The sequence below is a fragment of the Anomaloglossus baeobatrachus genome, chromosome 5, assembly GCF_048569485.1.
Source record: "Anomaloglossus baeobatrachus isolate aAnoBae1 chromosome 5, aAnoBae1.hap1, whole genome shotgun sequence".
NCBI lineage: Eukaryota > Metazoa > Chordata > Amphibia > Anura > Aromobatidae > Anomaloglossus > Anomaloglossus baeobatrachus.
Window position 1 is genome coordinate 387785901 of NC_134357.1, and position 27942 is coordinate 387813842.

The 27942-nt window shown below is 47.7% G+C and overlaps 1 protein-coding gene across 1 annotated transcript in view; it reads right to left on the bottom strand.

Moving 5' to 3' along the window:
- Nucleotides 1-19377: 19377 nt before the first annotated feature.
- PIP4K2B (phosphatidylinositol-5-phosphate 4-kinase type 2 beta) overlaps nucleotides 19378-27942 on the bottom strand; it is an 82345-nt gene continuing 73780 nt past the window's right edge. Inside the window, exons 9-10 of the mRNA XM_075350107.1 lie at nucleotides 23954-24057; nucleotides 19378-23868 (exon numbers count right to left, since the gene is read on the bottom strand). Coding sequence (XP_075206222.1) covers nucleotides 23788-23868; nucleotides 23954-24057 — 185 coding nt within the window. The 3' untranslated portion in view covers nucleotides 19378-23787. The remainder of the gene's footprint in view (nucleotides 23869-23953; nucleotides 24058-27942) is intronic.

A 27942-nucleotide genomic window follows, 5' to 3' on the forward strand; every position in this document is an offset into this window, starting at 1 on the left:
GGCCATGTGCCCTCAGCGCCCCAAGGCCCCGACCCGTCTCCGTCCCAAAGGCCGCACACGGTGATGTGTGTGGGTGGGGATGGTGGTAGGTCCCTGGATAATTTCCATCCCGTCACCGTCGGCCGGTCTATGACCATGGGACTGCGAGACACCGCCGCTGAGATGACTCTGGTACGGCTTGAAATGGGGTCCCCCCAAGACTTGGTACCCAGAAAAACCCTCGCTGTCTCCAGGGTTGGAGGCATTAAACCGGCGCTGCCCGTTGCCAAGGTTTATTTGGATTGGAGCGCAGGACGAGGGGTGAGAGAAGTGGGAATAACTGATAGGATTCCCGCAAAAGTGTTACTTGGGACAGATTTGGGGCGGATAACCTCCCAGTTTGAGTCCCCCGAATTCCCAAGGGCTGATCTTTCAGTCAGTACTGACATACCGCCTGGCGATGTTGATGTGTTATCTGTACATTATGTAAGGGAGGAGGGAGTGAGCTCTGGGGCTTCTGCTTACACTGACACCACACACCCAGCTGCAGCTGTGACAGGAGGGGTGTGGGTCAGAGAAAGGTGTGACAATGCCTTTACAAGTTATCAGCCAGTGAGCTGTGATCTGTTGCCCTCTGCAGGGATAAGCAGAGAGCAGGATACTGCAGGGAGAGAGCCAGTGCGTGAGGTGGGGGCTACCGCAGCAAATGCGGGGTCCCCAGAGATTTCACAGCGGGGCTCTGCAGGGGGGGGAACAGGCAGGTGAGATTGGGGCTGGCCCAGGAGCGGAAGTGCTCCCAGGTAAGATCTCGGTGCAGGGTACCCCGGTTTACTCCACAACCGGGGCGTCAGGAAGCCAGGTAGGTCTGCCTGAATCAACGACTTGGTCAGGAACGGACGAGAAGCAGGCACGACCGACGGTAACAGCGGCCGTGGCCGCTGTCACCTGCTGTGGAGGGCTGGAACCCAAGGGGCCTCCCAGAGGTCCGATAGCTCTTCCCTTTCTGACCAAGGGGCAGCCGAGTCAGGCGGAGGCCAGGACACAGGTCCCAGGGTACTAACTGAAGACGTGGCAGTCTCCTCGATTCTGGCCACATCTAGTCAGGGGTTTCAGGCAGCGTTAGAAGCTGACGGCAGCCTGAAAGCTCTTAAGGAGCAGGCGGCACAGCCTCCCTAGGACTCGGAACCAGAGCAAGTGGTCTGGGACCAAGGACTGCTGTACCGAGTCATGGTCCCGCAAGGTTCAGCAGAGGCGTGGCCCAAGGACCGACAGTTTGTGGCACCCTATCCATTTCAGACGGAGTTGTTGCAGATTGCACATGAGATTCCGATGGCCGGGCACCTAGGGATTGCTAAGACCAAGGCCAGGTTAACCCAGCATTTCTACTGGCCAAAGATTGGGACCGATGTGGCTGCCTACTGCCGTTCGTGTAACACCTGTCAGAGAGTGGGGAAGGCGGGGCCACGCCCCAAAGCCCCACTGGTATCTTTGCCCATCATTGATGAGCCTTTCAGGAGGGTGGCTGTGGATCTGGTCGGCCCGCTGGCCATCCCCAGCAGCTCCGGGAAACGCTTCATACTGACGGTAGTAGATTATGCCACCCGGTACCCTGAAGCGGTAGCCTTGTCGTCCATTCGGGCCGACAAGGTGACCACCGCATTGCTTGAGATTTTCTCCCGAGTGGGTTTTCCCCAGGAAATGCTCACTGACCGGGGGACCCAATTCATGTCACAGCTGATGGAGTCCCTCTGTAAGCAAATCCAGGTTCAACATCTGGTGACCAGCCCGTACCACTAACAGACTAATGGCCTGTGCGAGCGGTTCAATGGCATCTTAAAGCAGATGATTAAGATGTTGGTTGACTCCCATGGGCGTGACTGGGAGCGGTATCTCCCCCACCTGTTATTTGCTTATCGGGAGGTTCCACAGGCCTCAACGGGATTCTCACCTTTTGAGCTTCTGTACGGGCGACGTGTGCGGGGCCCCCTGCCTCTGGTCAAAGAGGTTTGGGAAGGAGATTTGGCCACCCCTGGAGTGTCGGTCATCGAGTATGTCATGCGCTTCCGGGACAAAATGCAGGCCTTGACGCAGCTGGTGCACGACAATATGGCTCAAGCCCAGGCCAATCAGAAGCGTTAGTACGACCAGAATGCTTCTGAGAGGACCTACCAAGTGGGTCAAAAGGTGTGGGTACTGGTCCCCGTACCACAGGATAAGCTTCAGGCAGCCTGGGAAGGCCCATACCTCGTGTACCAGCAGCTCAACCCTGTAACATACCTGGTCACCCTGGACCCTGCCCGTGGAAGGTGGAAGGCCTTCCATTTGAACATGATGGAGGCACATCATGAGCAGGAGGCATGTGCAACCTGCCCGAAGTGGGAGAGGCTGAAACCCTCTTGGATATGCTCGTCCAGGTTAGGGCAGGTGGATCCATTGAGGATGTGGAGGTTGGCCACCAGCTTTTGGAGGACCAACGGTCCCAGCTGTGGGCCACCCTACACTCCTGGGAGTTGTTTACCAACCGTCCCGGAAGGACTGAGTTGGCTGTCCATCACATGGACACGGGAAGTCATCCCCCGATCCGGCGTTCAGCATATCTGGTCTCCCTGGAGGTGCAGCAGCACATGCGTCAGGAGATTGACAAGATGCTGAAGCTGGGGGTGATCCAGGCATCCAACAGCGCTTGGGCCTCGCCTGTAGTTCTTGTCCCTAAGAAGGACCGAGCCACTCTGTTCTGCGTGGACTACAGGAGGCTCAATGCTGTCACGGTCGCCGATGCGTACCCAATGCCACGCATCTATGACCTGCTCAATCAGTTGGCCGGGGCTCAGTACCTGACCATCATGGATCTGAGCCGGGGATATTGGCAGATCCCCCTGACTCGCGAGGCCAGGGAACGCTGTGCCTTTATTACCCCATTTGGACTGTACGAGTCCACGGTGATGCCCTGCGGAATGAAGAATGCCCCTGCCACTTTCCAGCGGATGGTCAACACCCTGCTCAAGGGACTGGAAGGGTACGCGGCCGCGTACCTGGATGACATTGCCATCTTCAGTCCCTCCTGGGAGGATCACCTAACGCATCTAGCACAGGTGCTCAGGCGGATCCACAAGGCAGGTTTGACAATCCAGCCGGGGAAGTGTCAGCTGGCCATGAGTGAGGTTCTCTACCTGGGTCACCGGATAGTGGGGGAGCTCTGAAGCCAGAGCCTGGGAAAGTGGAGGCCATCACGTTCTGGCCCACCCCCAGGACCAAGAAGCAGGTGATGTCCTTCTTGGGGACCGCCGGGTACTATAGGTTTGTTCCACACTATAGTAGCCTGGCGAAGCCCCTGACGGACCTCACCAAGAAGAAGCTGCCCTCCGCAGTCAATTGGACAGTGGACTGCGAGACACCCTTCCGGGCCCTCAAGACTGCCCTGTCCAGCTCACCAGTACTACAGACAGCCGACTTCACGCGGCCGTTTGTAGTACAAACCGACGCCAGTGACTTCGGCCTCGGTGCAGTGTTCAGCCAGGTGGACTCTGCGAGCCAAGAGCACCCCGTCTTGTACCTGAGCAGGAAGCTGTTGCCGAGGGAAGTGGCCTACTCCACGATGGAAAAGGAATGCCTAGCAATAGTGTGGGCTCTGCAGAGTCTGCAACCCTACCTATACGGGCGTCACTTCATTGTGGAGACAGACCACAATCCCCTCAGCTGGTTACGCACAGTCTCCGGGACGAATTGGAGGTTGTTGCGATGGAGCCTTCCACTCCAGCAATACAACTTCACCATTCGCCACAAAAAGGGCCGTGACCACGGTAATGCCGACGGGCTGTCCCGACAAGGAGAGGTCATGGACGGGGGCGCAGGGGAACACAGGAATGTACTGCCCCCTAGCGCCCTCTAAAGGAGGGAGGTGTGAGGATATAGGGATATATTCCGATCTATTAAGCCGTATTCCTATAGCCACCATCTTGTCAAGGTACGACCATATCTCGTTGTGTGTGACTGGGCCTTAAGGCCTAATGAGGCTTCAATCCGTTTGCTAATTAACTTGAGGAAATTGTCTGTTAGCCAGTGGTGTGACAAAAGTCAAACGCCTATGAAATGGAAATTAGATGAGCTGTTTAGGCCTGGGAACAGTAAGGGAAAGGAAGACCCCCCCCCCTTCCTCTGTGACGCTGCAGAAGAAGTAACAACCTAATTAGACATCCTGTACACCTGAGACAGGGGCACCAGGAATAAATGTTTAATATCTCATGAGCCGTGCTTCCTAAAAATGTCAAGCAGAAATATCGCATCCAGGCATTCCGACGATTCTATCACATTTTATATAGGTGTGGGACCTCTGTAGGTATCCCAAACCTGATATTGGCCAGTGGAGTACCATCAGACTAATCATGTGTCCTATCATTGTAAAGATAAAATCATAACTGTAAATATGAAAGCATTGTCGTCCGCCTACGACGTTCCCAGGCAAAGTTATGGCCAATAATCACTTTAGGATAGTTTCAGACCCAGGACGGGGGGTTGCAGTACTCCCCTGTGAGGTCACTAGGTACGAGGGGACATGGATTGTAGCCAGTTTGATAAAGGCAATGTGGTCATTTTTTGGCTTGTCTTTACTCGGGGGTCATGTGTCCGATAAACATGTGAGGTAGTCCATGAAACCCTGGTCGAACGTCGCTCCCCTGTAGCCAGATGCATAAGGTAACTGCTTGATCTGTATGCCTGCTTGTGACCCATAACTTGCCTGTAAATGTACTCTATCTATCTATCTATCTAATTACTGTAAATTCCATATTGTATATATTGTAGTATCTAGTGAGCCCTTACGGCAATTAAAATATATAATTTAATCTTGGGCTGTTCTGTTATCTTGATCCTGAATTTCACGTGTGTGCTCGGCGTAATAGTTATCATAATCAATTGGTGGCAGCGAGTTTATGCCAAGGATCATTGTGGGGCAACCAGTGAGATCTGGGGAGGCTTAGATATATTCTGTCCGCAGAGGTCGGGTGTATATATACCTTACTCTCAACGGGAACCCTTCAATCATCGGCATAGTAGAATAGCGGCCTCCTGGCTTATTGTCGGGCAATTCCATAATTGGTCTGACTATAAGAGGGGCGATAGAGAGCGTGTCACGTGTTCAGTCTGTCGGGTGGTGGAAAGGGGGGCTGTAACTTCCACTTCCTACCCCCCGTTTCATGACACATGGGTGTGGAAACATCAGACTTTAGGGGGTGCTTTTCTGTAAAGGGGACAGGACGACTGCATCGTATTGGAGGATGGAAGGAATCCTGTATCGTGGGATTTTAGCCAACAACCTCCTTCCGTCAGGAAGGGCGTAGAAGATGGGTCGTGCCTGGGTCTTCCAGCATGACAATGACTTAGTTGCCCTGTGTGTTTAAGGAGTGACGCCGTAAGAAGCATTTCAAGGTCCTGAAGTGGTCTAAGCTGGTCTCCAGACCTGAATCCAATGGAAAAGCTTTGGAGGAAGCTGAAAATCAATGTTGCCCAGTGACAGCCTCAAAACCTAGAAGGTCTGTATGGAGGAAATCACTCCTGCAGTGTGTGCAAACTTGGTCAAGAACTGCAGGAAATATCTGACCTCTGTAATTGCAAATAAAAGTTTCTACCAAATATTAAGTTGTTTTTTTTCTCATATCAAATACTTATTTCATGCAATAAAATGCAAATTAATTTAAAAATCATACAATGTGATTTTCTGTTTTTGTGTTTTATTTATTCTGTCAGTCTCAGTTGAAGTGTAGCTACAATAAAAATTACCAACCTCTCCATTCTTTGTTGGTGGGAAAACTTGCAAAATCGGCAAGGTATGAAATTAAAATTTCCCCCCCGTTTGTGTCATCAGATTTTCTTCCCCTGGGTTATTCATAATATATAGCACTGTGTACTTACAATTGCTTATTTAACATTTCTATATATATATGTAATCTTCCTTTTTTTTTTTTTTTTTTGAACTCCTGACCCAGCTGTTGCCTCCTCCTCCCTGCCAGGGACTTTTGCAGTGACTCATGCAAGGAAAGAAACTTCTCATTTGTACATAGAGCTTAGGGTATGTGCGCACGTGTGCGTATTACATGCAGTTACGCTGCGTTCTGCACCGCAGCGTAACTGCATGCGTCCTGCGTCCCCTGCACAATCTATGGAGATTGTGCAGGAGCCGTGCGCACGTGGCATGTTAGAACGCAGCGATTCGGCTGCTTGCCGAATCGCTGCGTTCTAAGAAGTGACATGTCACTTTCGTGCGTTCTGCATGCTGTCTATAGGGAGAGGCAGCATGCAGAGCGCACGAATCTGCCGGCACCATGCGCTTCAGAACGCAGCTTTTCAGCTGCGCTCTGAAGCGCACATTTTCTAAGAAGGATTCAGCTAGTCAGTTTTTACTCGTGAGGTCATAGACCTAATGGAAAACAGAAAAATTAACTGGGTAGAAAGGCAAAACGATCAAATGTAAGTACAATCTAATATAACAGCAGTAATATATTAAGACTATGAAAAACTTTGCTGGGAGTGCTTCTTTAAAGAGATAGTCCATGATTAGAAAAACATTTAAATCCTAGAAACCAATGAGGACCACAGATGTAACAATTGCATTTATGTATTCAAACGAGATTATAATTTTTATTAAAAGAATAAAAATAGTAAAAGGGGAAATTAACAGAAAGAAACTCATCTGTTCCAGGTACTCAAAAGTAACATATTGAATATGAGGGGTCTCCTCTACTGTATACCATCTCCCCTTAGGTAATCACTCTGTCATTGTGGTTTGTATCCATGTAGATTGCATCTTAGTTATTGGATCTATGTTGTGTAATACATATTTAACTTATGGATGTCTGTTTTGATAAATGCACTTGCGCCTTACTTTTTCATAAATGACTGCATGCTCTCCTAAGGGTGCTGTCACACATTTGTTTTTTGCCATCAGGCACAATCCGGCAAAAAACGGATAACGGATCCAGCGCCAGATGCGTTTTTATCCTCATTGAATTGTATTAGTGCCGGATTGTGCCTGATGCCCTTGCATTTCATTTGGCGTACGCCGGATCCAGCAAAATTTGTGTCCGGCTGCCGGAAAGGACGCAGAAGGGAACGTTCGTCACCGGCAAAAAAACGCACCATGCCAGATCTGGCGGTGTGTTGTAAAATGAAAGCCTATGGGCGCCGGATCCGTCGTAATGCGGCAAAAAATGCATTCCACTGACTGATGTTTTGTGTTTTTTTTTTAACTGAGCATGCTCAGATGTGTAAATTCCTTTCTGGTTAGAAAATCTCTCTCTCTCTCTGTCGGTCGGTCTCTCTGTCGCTGTCGGTCTCCCTCTCTAGCCCTATCTCTCATACTCACCGACCACTGGCGCGGCACAGCTGTCACAAAGCTCCCACGGCTTCTCCTGCTTTAAAAATGCCGGCCGCTCATTATTCCATCTCGAATTCACTGCTTCCCCCACCCACCGGCTCCTATGATTGGTTGCAGTCAGACGAGCCCCCACACTGAGTGACAGCTGTCTCACTTCAACCAGTCACAGCCGGCGGTGGGCAGGTCTAAATCTTGCAGTAAAATTATAATAAAAAAAAAACACCTGCATGTAGTCCCCCTCAATTTTGATACTAGCCAAGGTAAAGGCACACGGTAGAAGGCTGGTATTCTCAGGATGGGAAGCCCCACAGCCTAAAAATATCAGCCAAACAATAGGATAAAGAGTTGCACTCCAGTTACAATTATAGGGGAAAAATGAAAAGTAAAACTGCTATGGGAATGCTAGACTGAAAAATACAATGGACTATCTGAAAAAAGTGAAAAACATGAAAATGGTATCTGCATAACTGCTATGAATAATAGGAATGAGATATTTAGCCATTGTATAGATCAATGCAAAGCATTATTCATAGCAGTTATGCAGATACCATTTTCATGTTTTTCACTTTTTTCAGATAGTCCATTGTATTTTTCAGTCTAGCATTCCCGTAGCAGTATTACTTTTCATTTTTCCCCTATACATTGTGATTGGTGTGCAACTCTTTATCCTATTGTATATTTTTGAGTCTTGCACCCTGGTCACACCATTGGTGTTCCAGACGTCCATTCTTTAAAAATATCAGCCAGCAGCCGCCTGGAATTGCCGCATCCATTAGATGTGATAGTCCCGGGACACTACCCGGCTCATCCCGAATTGCCCTGGTGCGGTGGCAATCAAGGTAATAAGGAGTTAATGGCAGCCCATAGCTGCCACTAAGTCCTAGGTTAATCATGGCAGGCGTCTATGAGACATCTTCCATGATTAATCTGTAGTGAAAGTAAATCAACACAAACACCGAAAAAATCCTTTATTTGAAATAAAAGACAAAAAAAAAAAAAAACAACCTCTTTCACCACTTTATTAATCCTCAAACACCCTGCAGGTCCGGCGTAATCCACACAAGGTCCCACGACGCGTCCAGCTCTGCTACATCGGAAGCCGACAGGAGCGGCAGTAGAACACCGCCGCTCGCTGTGAGCTCCACAGAGCAACTGAAGTGAGTTGCGCTGTCAGCGGTGACGTCACTCATGTTACCCGCGGCCACCGCTGGATTCTCGGTACAAACTGCACAACGGATCCGTTTTTTTTTTTACTGGATCAGTCTCATCAGTATTAAATAAAGAAGTGTCAATGCTCTACCAGATCATAAACAAACAGCCAAGCAATGGTATAAATAATAATGTGGTGACAAAATATAACTTTTAATAATAAATCGTTAAAAAAGTTACCACACAACACGTAAGGCTGGAAACACATCTATGCGAGTAAAATCGGTCCGGCTGGGCTGAAAAAAACTCGGCTGATTTTAGTTCACGTTAGGTCCGAGTGCAATGCAAGTTTGATGCTTTTTCTGACTAAATTAATGATTTTACTAGCGTGTGTAATGCGTATTTTTTACTATGTCATCTGCCATTTAGCTCTGCTACGTGGCCGCTGACAGCAGACACAGACAGCCATGTAGCAGAGCTGAATGGCAGATGACAGCAGACACAGAAAGAGCCACACGATCAGAATGAACTCGGGTTAACTTCACCCGACTTCATTGTCATGCTGCGGCTCTGTCTGTGCCGCGTCCTGATTAGCGGTCACCAGTGAAGGACTCATCGGTGACCGTTAAACTACTGAGTGACTGAAGTTAGCAGCCCTCTCTCATACTCACTGATCCCCGACGCGGCACGGCATTCACACTGCTGCGGCGGCTTTTACTATTTTGAAAAAGCCGGCCGCTCATTAAACAATCTCATATTCCCTGCTTTACCCGCCCACAGGCGCCTATGATTGGTTGCAGTGAGACACGCCCCCACGCTGAGTGACAGGTGTCTCACTGCACTCAATCACAGCAGCTGGTGGGCGTGTCTATACTGTGCAGTGAAATAAATAATTAAATGATTAAAATACCAGCCAGATAAAGCCATACGGCTGAAGGCTGGTATTCTCAGGATGGGGAGCTCCACGTTATGGGGAGCCCCCCAGCCTAACAATATCAGTCAGCAGCCGCCCAGAATTGCTGCATACATTAGATGTGACAGTTCTGGGACTATACCCGGCTCTTCCCGATTTGCCCTGGTGCGTTGGCAAATCGGGGTAATAAAGGAGTTAATGGCAGCCCATAGCTGCCACTAAATCCTAGATTAATCATGTCAGGCATATCCCCGAGATATGAGACAATTTCTCAAGGACTGAGCCATAAGGTAAATACTCCGCCAGTACACTTGCGCTGGCGGGGTATATGCACCACTCGTAATAGCATACAAGAAGGAGAACAGTCGAGTGTATATGCAAATGGAAATTTATTTATTATCAAAAGAGACAAACGCAAGACAGCAATATAAAGGGAGTTAAAAACTACCACTGAATCAAGGGGGGCAAACACTGTGATGAAAATGTACAATACAGTTGTTATCAATAGCCGTGGGAGAGGTGAACATATATGGCTATTCTGTTAAACCATCAAAAATAGATGTGATATAATGATAATATCTATTGTTCACACTCTCTACTAGTCGTGGGAGAGGCATGCGGTTTAAAACAATGGAGGAAACAATTAGCCGTGGGAGGAGAGGTGCTGGATGTTTAACAATCCTCTAGTCGTAGCATGAGGGAAGGTAAAGGTATACTGAAAGATAGTCAAACACACTGGGGTAGGTGGAAAATATCAATACTCTATTTAACTGACAATTGCAGTATATATACTGGTAAAGCCCAACCCCACCCAGGTATGTAAAAAAAACCCATATCAACAGTTTCCAACCACAGGCCAATAGTTACCAATAGTTCTCTGGCAGACGAATTATCACAAAGTCTAAAGTGCAAGTGCATATCAATAGAAAATTGAGGGTCTCCTCCTTGAAGAAGCAACAACACCTCGCGAAACGCGCGTTGGTGGCGATCCCGTCCTCCTCTTTGGGTATGTGCATCATGTGATTCTATACCTTTGACTTCCATGGCTGGTTTCTTGTTGGCATGTGGTTTTTTACTGTGACTTTTTTCTTTGACATTGAACATTTTCTATTGATATGCACTTGCACTTTAGACTTTGTGATAATTCGTCTGCCAGAGAACTATTGGCCTGTGGTTGGAACTGTTGATATGGGTTTTTTACATACCTGGGTGGGGTTGGGCTTTACCAGTATATATACTGCAATTGTCAGTTAAATAGAGTATTGATATTTTCCACCTACCCCAGTGTGTTTGACTATCTTTCAGTATACCTTTACCTTCCCTCATGCTACGACTAGAGGATTGTTAAACATCCAGCACCTCTCCTCCCACGGCTAATTGTTTCCTCCATTGTTTTAAACCGCATGCCTCTCCCACGACTAGTAGAGAGTGTGAACAATAGATATTATCATTATATCACATCTATTTTTGATGGTTTAACAGAATAGCCATATATGTTCACCTCTCCCACGGCTATTGATAACAACTGTATTGTACATTTTCATCACAGTGTTTGCCCCCCTTGATTCAGTGGTAGTTTTTAACTCCCTTTATATTGCTGTCTTGCGTTTGTCTCTTTTGATAATAAATAAATTTCTATTTGCATATACACTCGACTGTTCTCCTTCTTGTATGTCTCCCCGAGATACCTTCCATGATTAATCTGTAAGTTACAGTAAATAAACACACACACACCCGAACAATCCTGTATTAGAAATAAAAAACACTAACAAATTCCCTGGTTCACCACTTTAATAAGCCCCAAAAAGTCCTCCATGTCCGGCGTAATCCAGGATGCTCCAGCGTCGCTTCCAGCTCTGCTGCATGGAGGTGACCGGAGCGGCAGAAAAAAGAGAATTTTGTTTACTTACCGTAAATTCTTTTTCTTATAGTTCTGTATTGGGAGACCCAGACATTGGGTGTATAGCTTCTGCCTCCGGAGGACACACAAAGTACTACACTAAAAAAGTGTAGCTCCTCCCTCTGAGCATATACACCCCCTGGATAACCAAATCTAGCCAGTTTAGTGCAAAAGCTGAAGGAGAATAGCCACCCACATGTAGAGATAGATCAAGAACCTGAACAACTGGCTCCTCTGTCTACAACAACAGCCGGTGATAACACGCGGAACAAGAAACTGCCAACAGGCAACAGGGAGGGTGCTGGGTCTCCCATTACGGAACTATAAGAAAAAGAATTTACGGTAAGTAAACAAAATTCTCTTTTTCTTTATCGTTCCTATGGGAGATCCAGACATTGGGACGTCTCAAAGCAGTCCATGGGTGGGAATAAACAGAAAACTGGGAAGTAGGCGGAACCTAACTTCACAAATGGGCGACAGCCGCCTGAAGGATGCGTCTGCCCAAGCTCGCATCTGCCGAAGCATGAGCATGCACTTGGTAGTGCTTTGAAAAGGTATCTAGACTAGTCCAAGTGGCAGCCTGACAGACCTGCTGAGCCGTAGCCTGGTGCCTGAAAGCCCAAGAGGCACCGACAGCTCTGGTCGAGTGTGCCTTGATCCCCGGCGGGGGAGGCACCTGAGTACACTGGTATGCATCGGATATGGCCGACCTAATCCAACGAGCCAAGGTCGGCTTAGAAGCCGAGAGGCCATTACGTGGACCTGTGGTTAGCACAAAAAGAGAGGTGCACCGCCTAAGAACAGCGGTGCGAGACACATAGATCCGGAGCGCCCGCACCAGATCCAGAGTATGCAACGCTTTTTCAAAGCGATGAACAGGAGCCGGACAAAAGGAAGGCAGGGAAATGTCCTGGTTAAGGTGGAAAGGAGAAACCACCTTAGGGAGAAAGTCCGGAGTCGGACGGAGAACCACCTTGTCTTGATGAAAAACCAAAAAAGGTGACTCCGAAGAGAGCGCAGCCAAATCAGAGACTCTCCTGAGGGAAGTTATGGCCACTAGAAAGACCACTTCTGTGAAAGACGAGACAAAGAAACCTCCCTAAGAGGCTCAAAGGGGGGTTTCTGCAAGGCCGTGAGGACCAGATTGAGGTCCCAGGGATCCAAGGGCCGCCGGTAAGGCGGAATGATGTGAGACGCGCCCTGCATGAAGGTGCGCACCTGAGCCAGCCGGGCGATACGCCGCTGAAACAACACTGACAGAGCCGAGACCTGTCCCTTGAGGGAATTGAGGGATAGTCCTAGCTGCAGACCGGACTGTAGAAAGGACAGGAGGGTCGGCAAGGAAAAAGGCCAAGGAGCATGGCCGGAAGAGCGACACCAGGACAGGAAAATTCTCCAGGTCCTGTGATAGATTTTGGCCGAGGAAGATTTCCGAGCCCGAGTCATAGTGGAGATGACTTCAGGAGGGATACCAGAAGTCGTCAAGATCCAGGACTCAAGAGCCACGCCGTCAATCTGAGAGCCGCAGAATTCTGGCGGAAAAACGGACCTTGTGAGAGAAGGTCTGGACGGTCCGGGAGATGCCACGGCACCTCTACGGACCGATGGAGCAGGTCTGGGTACCAAGCTCGCCTGGGCCAGTCCGGAGCAATGAGGATGACCCGACGGCCCTCCATTCTGATCTTGCGCAGGACTCTGGGCAAGAGAGCTAGAGGGGGAAACACGTAGGACAGACGAAACTGGGACCAATCTTGAACCAGAGCATCCGCTGCAAAGGCCTGAGGATCGTGGGAGCGAGCCACGTAAACCGGAACCTTGTTGTTGTGCCGGGATGCCATTAGATCCACTTCCGGAGGGCCCCACTTGCGGCAGATTGACCGAAACACTGCCGGATGCAGGGACCACTCGCCACTGTCCACGGTTTGACGGCTGAGATAATCTGCCTCCCAGTTTTCCACGCCTGGGATGTGGACTGCGGATATGGTGGACTTGGAGTCCTCCGTCCACTGAAGGATGCATTGAACCTCCAACATTGCCAGGCGGCTGCGTGTCCCGCCTTGGTGATTGATGTAGGCAACCGCTGTCGCGTTGTCTGACTGGACTTGGATGTGCTTGCCCGCCAACAGGTGGTGAAAGGCTAAGAGAGCTAGAAGCACAGCTCTGATTTCCAGCACATTGATCGAGAGGGCTGATTCGGACGGAGTCCAAGTGCCCTGCGCTCTGTGGTGGAGATATACTGCTCCCCAGCCGGATAGACTGGCATCCGTGGTGATGATCACCCAGGACGGGGCCAGGAAGGAGCGTCCCTGAGAGAGAGAGGGACCGAAGCCACCACTGAAGGGAGCCCCTGGTCTGTGGCGACAGAGCCACTAACCTGTGCAAGGAGGAAGTCCGCTTGTCCCAACAGCGGAGAATGTCCAGCTGCAAAGGACGCAGATGGAACTGGGCAAAGGGAACCGCTTCCATTGACGCCACCATCTGACCCAGCACCTGCATTAGGTGCCTGATGGAATGACGGTGGGGCCTCAGCAAAGAGCGCACCGCCAGATGGAGGGACTGCTGTTTGACTAAGGGCAGCTTCACAAGTGCTGGCAGAGTCTCGAATTGCATCCCTAGGTACGTGAGCTTCTGGGTCGGAGTCAGAGTGGATTTGGGCAGATTGACAAGCCACCCGAAATGGATTAGAGTGGCGAGAGTGAGCGAGACACTCCGCTGACAGTCTGCACTGGATGAAGCCTTGACAAGAAGGTCGTCCAGGTAAGGAATCACTGCCAACCCCTGGAGGTGCAGAACCGCAACCACTGCTGCCATGACCTTGGTGAATACTCGAGGGGCCGTGGCTAACCCGAAGGGGAGAGCCACGAATTGGAAATGTTCCTCTCCGATTGCAAAACGTAGCCAACGCTGGTGTGAAACTGCAATTGGCACATGCAGATAGGCATCTCTGATGTCGATGGATGCCAGGAAATCTCCTTGGGTCATTGAGGCAATGACTGATCGCAGCGACTCCATGCGAAAATGCCGCACCTGAACATGCTTGTTGAGAAGCTTGAGATCCAGGATGGGCCGGAAGGAACCGTCCTTTTTGGGGACTAGGAAGAGATTTGAGTAGAAACCTCTGAACCGTTCCCGGGCGGGAACCGGTACAATTACTCCGTTGGCCTGCAAGGATGCCACGGCCTGAGAGAAGGCGGCGGCCTTGGAGCAGGGGGGAGTTGACAGAAAAAATCTGTTTGGCGGGCTGGAAGAGAATTCTATCCTGTAGCCGTGGGAGATGATATCCCGCACCCACTGATCGGAGACGTGTTGAAACCACACATCGCCAAAGTGGGAGAGCCTGCCACTGACCAAGGACGTTGCTGGGCGGCCAGATAGTCAAGAGGAGGCTGCCTTAGTGGCAGCAGCTCCGCGGTTTTCTGAGGACGCGGCTTCGTGCGCCAGTTGGGTTTTTGGTCCTTGGCTGAGTTAGTGGACGAGGCCGAGGGCTTAGAGGACGACCAGTTGGAGGAACGAAAGGAACGAAACCTCGACTGGTTCCTGCCCTGGACAGGTTTCCTGGTTTTATTTTGTGGCATGGAAGTACTCTTCCCGCCAGTAGCTTCCTTAATAATTTCATCCAATTGTTCACCGAACAGCCTGGACCCAGCAAAAGGGAGCCCAGCAAGGTACTTCTTTGAAGAAGCGTCTGCCTTCCACTCTTGAAGCCACAAGATCCTGCGGCTAGCGAGGGAATTAGCCGAAGCCACCGCAGTGCGGTGAGAAGCTTCCAGCATGGCAGACATGGCATAGGATGAAAAAGCTGAAGCTTGGGAAGTTAAGGCAACCATTTCGGGCATAGATTCCCTGGTGAGGGAGTGCATCTCCTCTAGAGAAGCAGAGATGGCTTTGAGAGCCCACACTGCTGCAAAAGATGGGGAGAACGAGGCCCCTGCCGCCTCATATACAGATTTGGCCAGAAGGTCAACCTGGCGGTCAGTGGAATCCTTAAGTGAGGTGCCATCAGCCACTGATACAACTGTCCGGGCTGAGAGTCTAGACACCGGAGGGTCTACCTTTGGTGAATGAGCCCACTCCTTGACCACCTCTGGTGGAAAGGGATAACGGTCATCAGAACCACGCTTTGGGAAGCGTTTGTCAGGACAGGCCCTAGGCTTGGTCACAGTGGCCTGAAAACTGGAGTGGTTAAAGAACACACTCCTTGTCCTCTTAGGCAAGGTAAACTGGTGCTTTTCTGCCAGAGAGGGTTGCTCCTCTGATACTGGCGGATTGAGGTCCAGTACAGAATTAATGGATGCAATCAAATCACTAACATCTGAGTCACTTTCGGACAGATCAATGGGGCACATGGAGGTAGCCTCCGAGCCCCCAGTAACGGCATCCTCCTCGTCCTGCGAGTCAGCTCTTGAATCAGAGCCGCGGGACGAGGAAAGAGAGGGAGCCCTGCATCTCCTCTTAGGAGGACGGGGTCTGGGACCAGATGAAGAATCCTCTGTGAGCTCCGCTAAGAGAGCCCTAGCAGCAGAGGCGCCCTGAGAAGGCGGCTGATGCATGTTCAGCAAAGTCCGGGACAGCTGTCCCATGGAGTCGGCAAAAGACTGGGAGATTGACCTAGAGAAGGATTCTACCCAAGCCGGGGGTTCAGCCACTGGAGCCGGAGCAGCCGGAGGGACCACTGCTGGTGCGATTCCAGGCTGAGGCATTGTCAGGTTAGAGCAGGCATCACAATGTGGATATGTGCTCGGTTCAGGCAGCACGAGCTTACATGCAGTGCATATTGCGTACAGCCTTGCAGCCTTGCTCCTTGTGTGAGACATGCTGCTGAAGTGGGGGTTCTGAGCCAGGATGACCCCCAGAGAGTATATAAGCAGGTCCACAACCAGAGGTTGTGGCTTACCAGACCGTTTGTGTGCCCTCCAGATCCCACAGCCCGGACCCCCAGGCAGATTAGCTGGGATGCTGCAGCCAGCGCCGATCGCTGAGAGAACGCTGATAAAATGGCGCCGGAGCGAGGAGAGGGGGCGGGACCTACTCTGAGAGCGGGATCTGGAGGGCCAAGGAGATTTACAGGGGAGGGGACATTTACTCAGAGAGGAGTGTCCCTCCCCTGTGCCGAACGGCCGCTGGGCGGAGCCGCACTGTCCCTCTGCATGACTGACATGCAAGGGCAGTGAAATCGAAACTAGGCCTCAGGCGAAGCCGGGGCCTAAATTTAAGCGATGCAGCCGGCGCGCAGGCTCCATCGGCGCGGTTCTCAGGTGACAACCAGAGAACCGGCCGGAAATGTCAGAACAGTTACACAGCACACTCTCCCCAACAATAAAATACAAGGGACCCCCCGAACATAAACGTCTCAGATACTTAGCTTGTGAGACGCAGGGTTTCAAGTCCCTGGGGATGAATGCTCCGTCCAGCAGGATCCTGAAGGGCTGCGGATGGAGACCGGCCTCCTGCAAAGCAGGGAGAACCGTGCTGGCTCCCACTTCAAACCAGAGCCCGAGGGATGATGAAGGAGCGCGGCATGTAAGGCTCCAGCCTTGGAATCAACCTTAACAACACCGCCGACACAGTGGGGTGAGAAGGGACATGCCAGGAGTCCAGGCTTGGACCCGCTTTTCTTCAAAAACTTTCCAAAATGAAAAATCAGATGAGAATGCATGTGTGGATGTATGCCTCCTGAACACAAAGCAATGAACTGGCTAGATTTGGTTATCCAGGGGGTGTATATGCTCAGAGGGAGGAGCTACACTTTTTTAGTGTAGTACTTTGTGTGTCCTCCGGAGGCAGAAGCTATACACCCAATGTCTGGGTCTCCCATAGGAACGATAAAGAAACACCGCCGCTCCTGTCACCTCCACGCAGCAACTGAGGTGAGTATCGCGATCAGCTGAGCTGTCACTGAAGTTACCCGCTGTCACTGTTGGAGGATCCAGCGGTGACCGCGGGTAACCTCAGTGACAGCTCAGCTGATCGCGATACTCACCTCAGTTGCTGCATGGAGCTGACAGGAGCGGCGGTGTCTTCTGCAGCTCCTGCCACCTTCATGCAGCAGAGCTGGAAGCGACGCTGGGCCATCCTGGATTACGCCGGATATGGAGGGCTTTTTGGGGCTTATTAAATTGTTGAACCAGGGAATTTGTTAGTGTTTTTTATTTTCAATAAAGGATTTTTTCGTGTGTGTGTGTTTATTTACGGTAATTTACAGATTAATCATGGAAGGTATCGCATAGACGCCTGACATGATTAATCTAGGACTTATTGGCAGCTATGGGCTGCCAATAACTCCTTATTACCCCGATTTGCCAACGCACCAGGGCAAATCGGGAAGAGCTGGGTACAGTCCCAGAACTGTCGCATCTAATGTATGCGGCAATTCTGGGCGGCGGCTGACTGATAGGCTGGGGGGCTCCCCATAACGTGGAGCTCCCCATCCTGAGAATACCAGCCTTCAGCCGTATGGCTTTATCTGGCTGGTATTGAAATTGGGGGGGACCGCACGCCGTTTTTTTAATTATTTATTTCACTGCACAGTATAGACACGCCCACCGGCTGCTGTGATTGGGTGCAGTGATACAACTGTCACTCAGCATGGGGGCGTGTCACTGCAACCAATCATAGGTGCCTGTGGGCGGGGAAAGCATGGAATATGAGATTGTTTAATGAGCAGCCGGCTTTTTCAAAATAGTAAAAGCTGCCGGAGCTGTGTGAATGCCGTGCAGCGCCGTGCCGGGAATCGGGGAACGGTGAGTATGAGAGAGGAGGGGGAAAATGACCGACAGACTGTGAGAGAGGGACAGAGATAGTGACGGACCGACAGAGAGAGAACAGAGCCCGAGAGGGAGAGACCGACTGACAGAGAATAGTGATTGACATTGTGAGACCTCACTCGTTTCCAGTGTTTTAGGAAACATGCGAGAAATGTATTTAGAAAATCGGATGTCACTAGCATGGTGTGAGTGCCGTCCCGTGACATCCGATTTTTTACACGCTCCCATAGACTTGCATTGGAGAGACTCGCAGTAGAAACTCGCAAAAAAGCAGCATGCTGCGATTTTTTTCTCAGTCCCATTTGGACTGAGAAAAAAAAAAAGAAAAAAAAATCGCAAATGCGAGCTGAATCATTCACCAACATGTGTCCGATTCCAATGAGAGATTTTCTCGCATTGCTCTACTGCGAGAAACTCGCAAGTGAGAAGCAGCCCTAAGGTTGTAAAACCAACCTAGAATCAATAAGAGAGCAAGTATAGTGTATGGCTCTCACTATCACAACACGGACAATTTAACAGTAAGGGATTCCCCTACTGTACATAAAGATAGACAGGGTGGCTAGAATAGAGTAATTGCCACACCATGTGTACGCCAATATTATCAGTCACATACCCTACTGTGTAAAATCACCAGATTCACAGGTTAATAGACACTGTGGCAGAAAGATAAATACTGTTCCAATAGGGGAGGGGGCAGAAACAGCCTCACAATACTCCCCAAATGGCAACAATCTGACCTTAAACGTTGTATGACCTCCTCCTCATCAGTATTACCACAATCTGTGCCGGATCCGTTGCATCAGGCACACACCGGATTGTGCCTGACGGAAAAAAACAGATGTGTGAAAGTACCTTAATTGAATTATTTATGTCCAATTTCACTTGAGTGCTATGCTAATGTATACACCTAGTATGTGGACTATGGTCTTTGCTTGAAGCAAGCATTACTTATTTGCATTTGCACTTTATTCCCTTGTGTAGTCCATTTATTAATTGTATATAATTACTTTTGAGAATACCTCGATCCGCTATGAGGATTTTTTTACATTTCCCCTTTTACTATTTTCCGCTCTTATATATTTACACATACACACATACACATATTATATATATATATATATATATATATATATAATATATAGAGTGTGTAAATATATAAAAGAATATATATATTATCTATATTATACCCCTCAGAGACATACTGGCTCCTTTCTCATCAACTGACAATCTCTTATGCGCCTTTATCCATGTGAAGATTTATTCTTGACCACCCCCTTTTAAATAAAAATGAAGGAAAAACGAGTAACCAAGAACACTCACTTTTATTGACAAGTTTTACATTTGATGAAGGAAAACAAAAATTTGGCAAAACTTCCATTTGTGGGAATATTAACTCCTTCCCTGTGAATACGTGACATTGTCTGTGCAGGAGCTGGAAAATATTCCCACTAATCTCCAGTCAATTTTTGAGCAACTTTAAAATCGTCTTTTTTTTTTCCTTATTTTTCCCCACCCACCAGTTTAAAACAATGCTAGGGAGGACACCGGCATTCAAACCACAGATCATAAAAAATAAAAATAAAGTCAGACAACCATATATACCATGATTAATATTCTTAAATACATATATTCAATGAATAAAAGATAACCTAATAGGGTAAGAGCAGCCTTGGCTCCCCAGACACTGTCTGGCAGAACACTGGGTGGGGGTGTCCTTCAGCAGTGAATGAGAACCATAGAAAGGCTGCCTGACCCAATACCTAGGAGAAATTGACCAAAAAAGAACATCCCTTTTTTTCTCGTTCTTAAAAAAATTAAAACAATTGCATCGCATTAATAAAACAATACTGTCAAAACAATTAGCATTTATAACAGAATGCTACCTCATATGTAAACAGATTACAGAACACTTCTATTAAACCAGGTCTAGATCTGGGGTGGGGGGTGCTAGAAGACAAACAATTGGGAAGGGAAGGGGGGTGGAAAGGGATTATCACAAGAATAGGTTTACTTCCTTAGCTGCCAGGCAGTAGAACACCAGCAAGAGTAAGAAAATGTATCACGTGACTATAAGTGATGAGTGAACACTACCATGCTTGGGCCTCGTTAACAACAATTGGATATTCGGATGGGTGTGACTTGAGTACCAGAGTATAATGGAAGTCAATGGGGAAGTCAAGCATTTTTCAAGGAGACAGGAAAAGTGCTTGCGTTCCCCATTGACTTCCATTATACTCCGGTACTTGAGTTTCACCCATCCCGAGTATCCAACTGCTCTTAACGAGACCCAAACATGGTAAAGCTCGCTCATCACTAGTGATTATATGTAACTTTTTGGAATCCTTTACGGATTAAGTGCAGTCCAAGGTTGCATGGTCTTCTGCAGACAACAGCCAACTCCACTAGGGTCCATGGCAGTGATCCGTAAGATCATTCCTGAAGAGGTGCATTACACAGGTGTTGGTCTAAACATATGTCCTATAGTTCCCCTTGTACAATGAACCTGCTTAAAAAGGTGTGATCCAAGATTGGAAAACCATTGGCTACTTTCATTCAACATCACTAACTGTCCATACCGGATATTACAGCTGGACTCCATTGAAGTGAATGGAGCTGAGCTGCAAACCATTCACACCCTGTGGACGAAAGTAGCCATGTATTGCTAATACTTGAATTACAAAGGGGTCATATAAAGTGGATAACTATTTAACACCCTAAGGCTATGTTCACACAGTGTTACGAGATGTTAAAACAAAAAAACAAGAACTTTTCAGTCAAATTCCACCACAGGAAATTTTTATTTTTTTTGAGGTTTTTCCTGAAGTCTTTTTTCTCTGAAGTGTTTCTTGTAGCCTTTGGGTTGGATAACGATAATAACCCTATTTTGGAGCGAAGATGTCAAATGCATTTTTTTTCCCCTCCAAGTGGTTTGCAAAACCTCAACAGGAAAAATGCTTTTAAAAATCAGAAAAGGAAACTAGATTTACTGTAGAAATTAAGACAGTTGTCTACAAATTTGAGGATCAGTTTAAAATAATAAAAAAATAAATAAAACTCAAACTCTGAACATAGCCTAATAATTCCATGTGACATAACATTAAAAGGGGTATTCCCATCTCAAAGATCCTTTTCTAATAATATTAGCAAATACCTCCAATTAGAAATGTAGTATACTTCCCCTGATATAGCCATGTCTATTACCTCATGTGCAGGGCATTGCAGCTTAGATATCCATGGTTACAAGCATTAGCAACTAACTGCCTTTAAAGCCTGCTTTACACGTTGCAATTTCGCATACGATATTGTATGAGATTTGCAACGCCCCCATCGTATGTGTGGCATGTTCAATTTGTTGAATGTGCCGCACAAATGATTAACCCCCGTCACACGTACTTACCTTCCATACGACCTCGATGTGGGCGGCGAACGTCCACAACCTGGAGTGGGAGGGACGTTCAGCGTCACAGCGACGTCACGTGGCAGCCGGCCAATAGAAGTGGAGGGGCGGAGATGAGCAGGACGTAAACACCCCGCCCACCTCCTTCCTTCCGCATTATCGGCGGGAGCCGCGGACGGAGGTAAGATCTGTTCATCGTTCCCGGGGTGTCACACGCTGCGATGTGTGCTGCCTCGGGAACATTGCACAACTGCACGGTCAATCTTTGAGGAATGAACGACGTGCATGCGATGAACGGATTATCATTCAATCGCAATTGCACGGAGGTTTTACACGCTACAACAACACTAACGATGCCGGATGTGCGTCACTTACGACGTGACCCCGCCGACACATTGTAAGATTTATTGTAGCGTGTAAAGCGGCCTTAAGAGTGGTCGTAACCATGGGTACCCAAGCTGTAATGCCCTGCACATGAGGTAAGAGACATGGCTATAAACAGGAGAACTATACTATATTCCAAATTGGAGGTATTGCCAATATTATTGTTATTACATCTGCTAAATATTGGGAAAGGATTTTGGGAGTGGGATACCCCTTTAAGTAATTAGTGCTCTAATAACGCATATATCTTATCTTTATTGGCCTTGGTAACTATTTAGGCTGGATTGATCATGGACACATCTGATGCCACCTACTGTCCTCAGGTGCAGGTATGGCCTACACAGTGCATAGACCCTAGTGCAGAGTAGTGGAGGCTTTTGCACGGTAGTTTTGGCTCAGTAATATGTGCTGCTTTGCCTGCAGAGGACATGCATAATGGTAAACGCTTGTTGAGATCTTGTTCCTGGTCCAAACTGACTTCACTGGAATACTAGAGCTTATGAAAAGGCAGTACTGGCAGCATGCGCTGTAACCCATGGCAACCACCGCATTAGCGGACTACAGCAGAGGCCTCGGACAGAGAGCGGTCACACAATACTGCTATTTGTGCCAATTAAAAAAAAAATGAAATACAAAAAAAAAATGCCGCTCTGTGTCTCATCCTACCAACTGCAGTGCTGCTTTCTAATAGACTCTGTACACTTCTTTTAGATTGAGGCTGCGAGAGCCAAGCAAATGAATGTAACATAAGTACAGAATACTGTAACATGTCTGTCCATAAACCCTGGATATTACAGAAGAAAGACTTTTAGACCAGTTCCTATGCAGACCTGTGTCTCCATGGTTACAGACTACAAAACAAACCCTCTGTGTAGTCTGATCCTCCAGTGATGTTGACCCTTGCTTCCTTACTTGAGAGGGGCAGACTGAAAAGTAATAACTGAAGTATCAGCTTAGACCAAGGTTTGTTGTCTGTCGTCATGGACACGCAGTGCTGCATAGGAGCTGTATACATAATACTGGACAATATTTTCGTATTTAAGATGTTTTGAGTTCATTGTTGTGCATGAGGCCTAATGCTTCAAGGTAAGACGACAGCAGCAATCAAAATTAAGATCTTACACCGTTACATGGATAAAGCCATGATGCACATCGGTCAATATTAAAATCCGTAATGCCCGACTGTTGGCATTTATACATATTGTTTTGCGATATACATTTCAATGTGGACCAATAAGGCATCATGGCTTTAACCATTTTATTAACTGCTGGCCATTTTTTGGATAGTTGCCGGGTTTCAGTGTGTACCGCCTCATATGTTTTAACACATAACACATTCAGACAGCTCCTAACATCGGGAATAGTAAAATGACAAACTAGTGTCTGATGTAAAACAATTCACTCCGAGAGCTGAAGCATGTAACAGTTGTGACGGGACTGGCATTATCTGATACACCAGAGTCAATTGGGGAAATCGGCTTTACACGGGGTCCTTCCACCTTCATGGCAATAAATAGTGCATTGATGCTGAGGCCTGTAATACCAGAATGGTAGCTCACCAAAAGAGCTCTGTAACAGCGAGGAGGTGTACCGCTCACAGAGCAGGAGCACAGTACAAAATACTTTAAAAGGAGGAGTGTACGGCTGGGGAAGGAGGGGATCCATCGTGACATTCATGGTGACCGCTCAGTAACCAGTCTGTCTGTCTGTGACCTTTAGGTTCAGTTTTACAAATTTAAAATTGAGGAGAAGGAAAAAGACACTTAATCTTTTAGCAAAATGGGAGGGAGTACAAATAGGATGGGCATGCAGCACAGACCAGCTCACTCACACTCATGCAGACTCCTGGACAGACGCACACTCGCACATACTGACACACCGGGAGCAGGAGGCTAATCTCTCTGGGCACAGGTAATGGGGGAGTGCAGAGAGCTATGCAAGGATGTTCGACATGAACTCGATGAAGCGTTTGGAATACTGCTCCGGATTCACCGTGGAGATTTCTGCTCCGGCCTAGGAGACAGGAAAAGATTAGGTGGAATAGTGGGCGGCAGACAATTTTTAGCGTACATTGATAGCTGGACTGCTCCACGCTTACCCCATGTTTGACTGTTTTGGCGGCATGCGCAGCTTTCTTCTTGGCATCGTATGGCGTCAATATATCAATGATTGCCATGAAATAGACTTCTTTCTTAGGGGCATCTTTAAGGAGAAAAAGAGTTTCAGTGAAAAAACAAAGTTCTAAAATGAGTGAGAATTCTATCTATAATAATTTTAATAATAATAATTTTATTCATTTATGTAGCGCTATTAATTCCACAGCGCTTTACACACATTGGCAATACTGTCCCCATTGGGGCTCACAATCTAGAGACCCTATCTGTATGTCTTTGGAGTGTGGGAAAAAAACGGAGGAAATCCACGCAAACACGGGGAGAACATACAAACTCCTTGTAGATGGTGTCCTTGGTGGGATTGGAATCCAGGACCCCAGCGCTAACTAAAACAAAGTTACATTTACAATAAGAAGCAGATCACGGGGTGTGGAGCTGCCGGGACATCAGCGATCAGCAGATGGAACAGGGCAACACAGACATTACTACACAGTATGGCCTCGGCTCCACTTGTGCATCGCTTCCGATGGCTCAAGCTCTGCTGCGAGCGTAAGCCGATTGTCATGTGATTGGGATCAGATCACAGCTGCAGGGAAGAGGGGGGGAGGGAGCACTTTCTCCCTCTCCTCCGCGGCTTGTCTGTGTGTACATCGCACTGCGGTCGGATGACATGCGAGTGCAGTGCGATGCTTCACACGCTCCCGTAGACTTGCATGGGTGTAAGTGAGCCGAGACTTGCTGACAATCACCGCATGCTGCGATTCTTTTCTTATGCCGATATGACATGAGAAAAGAATCGCAGATGGACACTGCCCCACAGTTTTACACTGGAGTTAGTGCAATCCGAAGTTTTATTGGTTTGCACTCGTCCTTAGCTCCATTGCAGAGATTCACAATTGCTTCTTTTGGAGTGCAGTATGTCAAATCTCTGCTGGTAGAGCAAAACAGGCGTTTCTTCTGTAGTGGTGTCCACCTTTCTCAGACGCTGCCAATCACAAGTGCATAGCACGCCCGGACAATAGGAGAGAGGTGCACATGTCAATCAAAAAGTGCACGAATTTTCAAACTTTATAAAGTTGGATTTCACTGACTAAACACCCGAGCTGCACCCTAATGGTATGTACACACTGTGCCTGATAGTGCCAGTACTGCGCTGGCTGCACCTTATATAGGAAAATCCTGATGTTTGGTTCCCTTTAACCCCTTCAGCCCCGGGGCACTTTCCGTTTTTGCGTTTTTTGCTCCCCTTCTTCCGAGAGGCGTAACTTTTTTATTTTTCTGTCAATCTTGCCATATGAGGGCTTGTTTTTTGCGGGACGAGTTGTACTTTTAAATTAAACCATACGTTTTACCATATAGTGTACTGGAAAACGGCAAAAAAATTCCAAGTGCGGAAAAATTGCAAAAAAAGTGTGATTGTACAATAGTTTTTGGGATATTTTATTCACTGTGTTCACTATATGGTAAAACTGAGGTATCTATGTGATGCCTCAGGTCGGTGCGAGTTTGCAGACACCAAAGATGTATAGGTTTACTTGTATCTAAGGGGTTAAAATTTTTTTCACAAGCTTGCCCAAAAAAAGTGGCGCACGTTTTGCGCCATTTTCCAAAACCCGTAGCGTTCTCATTTTTCGGGATCTGAGGCTCAGTGATGGCTTATTTTTTGCGTCTCGAGCTGACGTTTTTAACGGTACCATTTTTGCGCAGATGCTACGTTTTGATCGCCTGTTATTGCATTTTGCGCAAAATTTGCGGCGACAAAAAAACGTAATTTTGGCGTTTGGAATTTTTTTGCCGCTACGCCGTTTACTGATCAGATTCATTGATTTTATATTTTGATAGATCGGGCATTTCTGAACACGGCGATACCAAATATGTGTATATTCTTTATTTTTTTAACCCTTTAATTTTCAATGGGGTGAAAGGGGGGTGATTTGAACTTTTAGGTTTTTTTAAATTTTTCAAACTTTTTTTTTTACTTCTTTTTTTTTTTATTTTACTAGTCCCCCTAGGGGGCTATAGCGATCAGCAATCCGATCGCTCTGCACTATCTGCAGATCTCAGCTACAGAGAGAGCTGAGAACTGCAGATTTGCTGCTTTACTTTCAATGGCGGCTGTATTCCGGCATTGAGAGGAAGTGAGTCATGTTAGCTACAGGCGTCATCACATGACCCTGTGCTACCATGGCAACCATCGAAAGTCACGTGATCATGTCACGTGACTTCCAGGGGGGCGGGGTAAGTGACTGTCATGGCGGCGCCCATATACATATCGCTGCCAGATTTTGGCAGCGAAATGTAAGGGGTTAATGGCCGCAGGTGGAAGCGATTCCACCCGCGGCTAGCAAGCACACATGTCAGCTGTTGATAACAGCTGATATGTGCGCGGATCGCCGCCGCCTGCCGGCGGCAGGGGGCGGGGCTTCCCGGCACACGATCCATGACGTACCCAGTACGTCATGGGTCGTTAAGGGGTTAAACCTTTTCCAGCAGCAGGGTCTCCAACTTAACATGCAACTTATAATACTAGTCTCCTACGTGGCAGAAGGACTATTTATTCGCCTCAAGCACCATTTTCCAGGAGCAACCTCTCCACTTCATATTTTCACCCTTGAAAATGTACACAATAACGTTGCACTTTAATAACTCACAATTATGTCAAAGCCTTAAAGGGGTAGTCCACTACACCTCTTTAATAATGCACATAAAGTATCCTGTCCCATGGATATTAAACACGACCTTTCACTGGATTTCTATCAATAAACTGAGCGCCTCCTTCTCTTACTAAACTTATGGCCTGTTCATATGGGTGAGCAATCGCTCAGAGGTGACAGCTGGAGCATGGCTGAGGGTGTTCTCACTCGTTGTTGTCATTTTTTGAGTTTAGGTGGGTTGCCAGAGGAAAGCAAGTGCATCAAGTAGGATCCAGACCTATGGCGCACCATTAACAGAGACATACAGTTAGGTCCAGAAATATTTGGACAGTGACGAGTTTTGTTATTTTAGCTGTTTACAAAAACATGTTCAGAAATACAATTATATATATAATATGGGCTGAAAGTACACACTCCCAGCTGCAATATGAGAGTTTTCACATCCAAATCGGAGAAAGGGTTTAGGAATCATAGCTCTGTAATGCATAGCCTCCTCTTTTTCAAGGGACCAAAAGTAATTGGACAAGGGACTCTAAGGGCTGCAATTAACTCTGAAGGCGTCTCCCTCGTTAACCTGTAATCAATGAAGTAGTTAAAAGGTCTGGGGTTGATTACAGGTGTGTGGTTTTGCATTTGGAAGCTGTTGCTGTGACCAGACAACATGCGGTCTAAGGAACTCTCAATTGAGGTGAAGCAGAACATCCTGAGGCTGAAAAAAAAGAAAAAATCCATCAGAGAGATAGCAGACATGCTTGGAGTAGCAAAATCAACAGTCGGGTACATTCTGAGAAAAAAGGAATTGACTGGTGAGCTTGGGAACTCAAAAAGGCCTGGGCGTCCACGGATGACAACAGTGGTGGATGATCGCCGCATACTTTCTTTGGTGAAGAAGAACCTGTTCACAACATCAACTGAAGTCCAGAACACTCTCAGTGAAGTAGGTGTATCTGTCTCTAAGTCAACAGTAAAGATAAGACTCCATGAAAGTAAATACAAAGGGTTCACATCTAGATGCAAACCATTCATCAATTCCTAAAATAGACAGGCCAGAGTTAAATTTGCTGAAAAACACCTCATGAAGCCAGCTCAGTTCTGGAAAAGTATTCTATGGACAGATGAGACCAAGATCAACCTGTACCAGAATGATGGGAAGAAAAAAGTTTGGAGAAGAAAGGGAACAGCACATGATCCAAGGCACACCACATCCTCTGTAAAACATGGTGGAGGCAACGTGATGGCATGGGCATGCATGGCTTTCAATGGCACTGGGTCACTTGTGTTTATTGATGACATAACAGCAGACAAGAGTAGCCGGATGA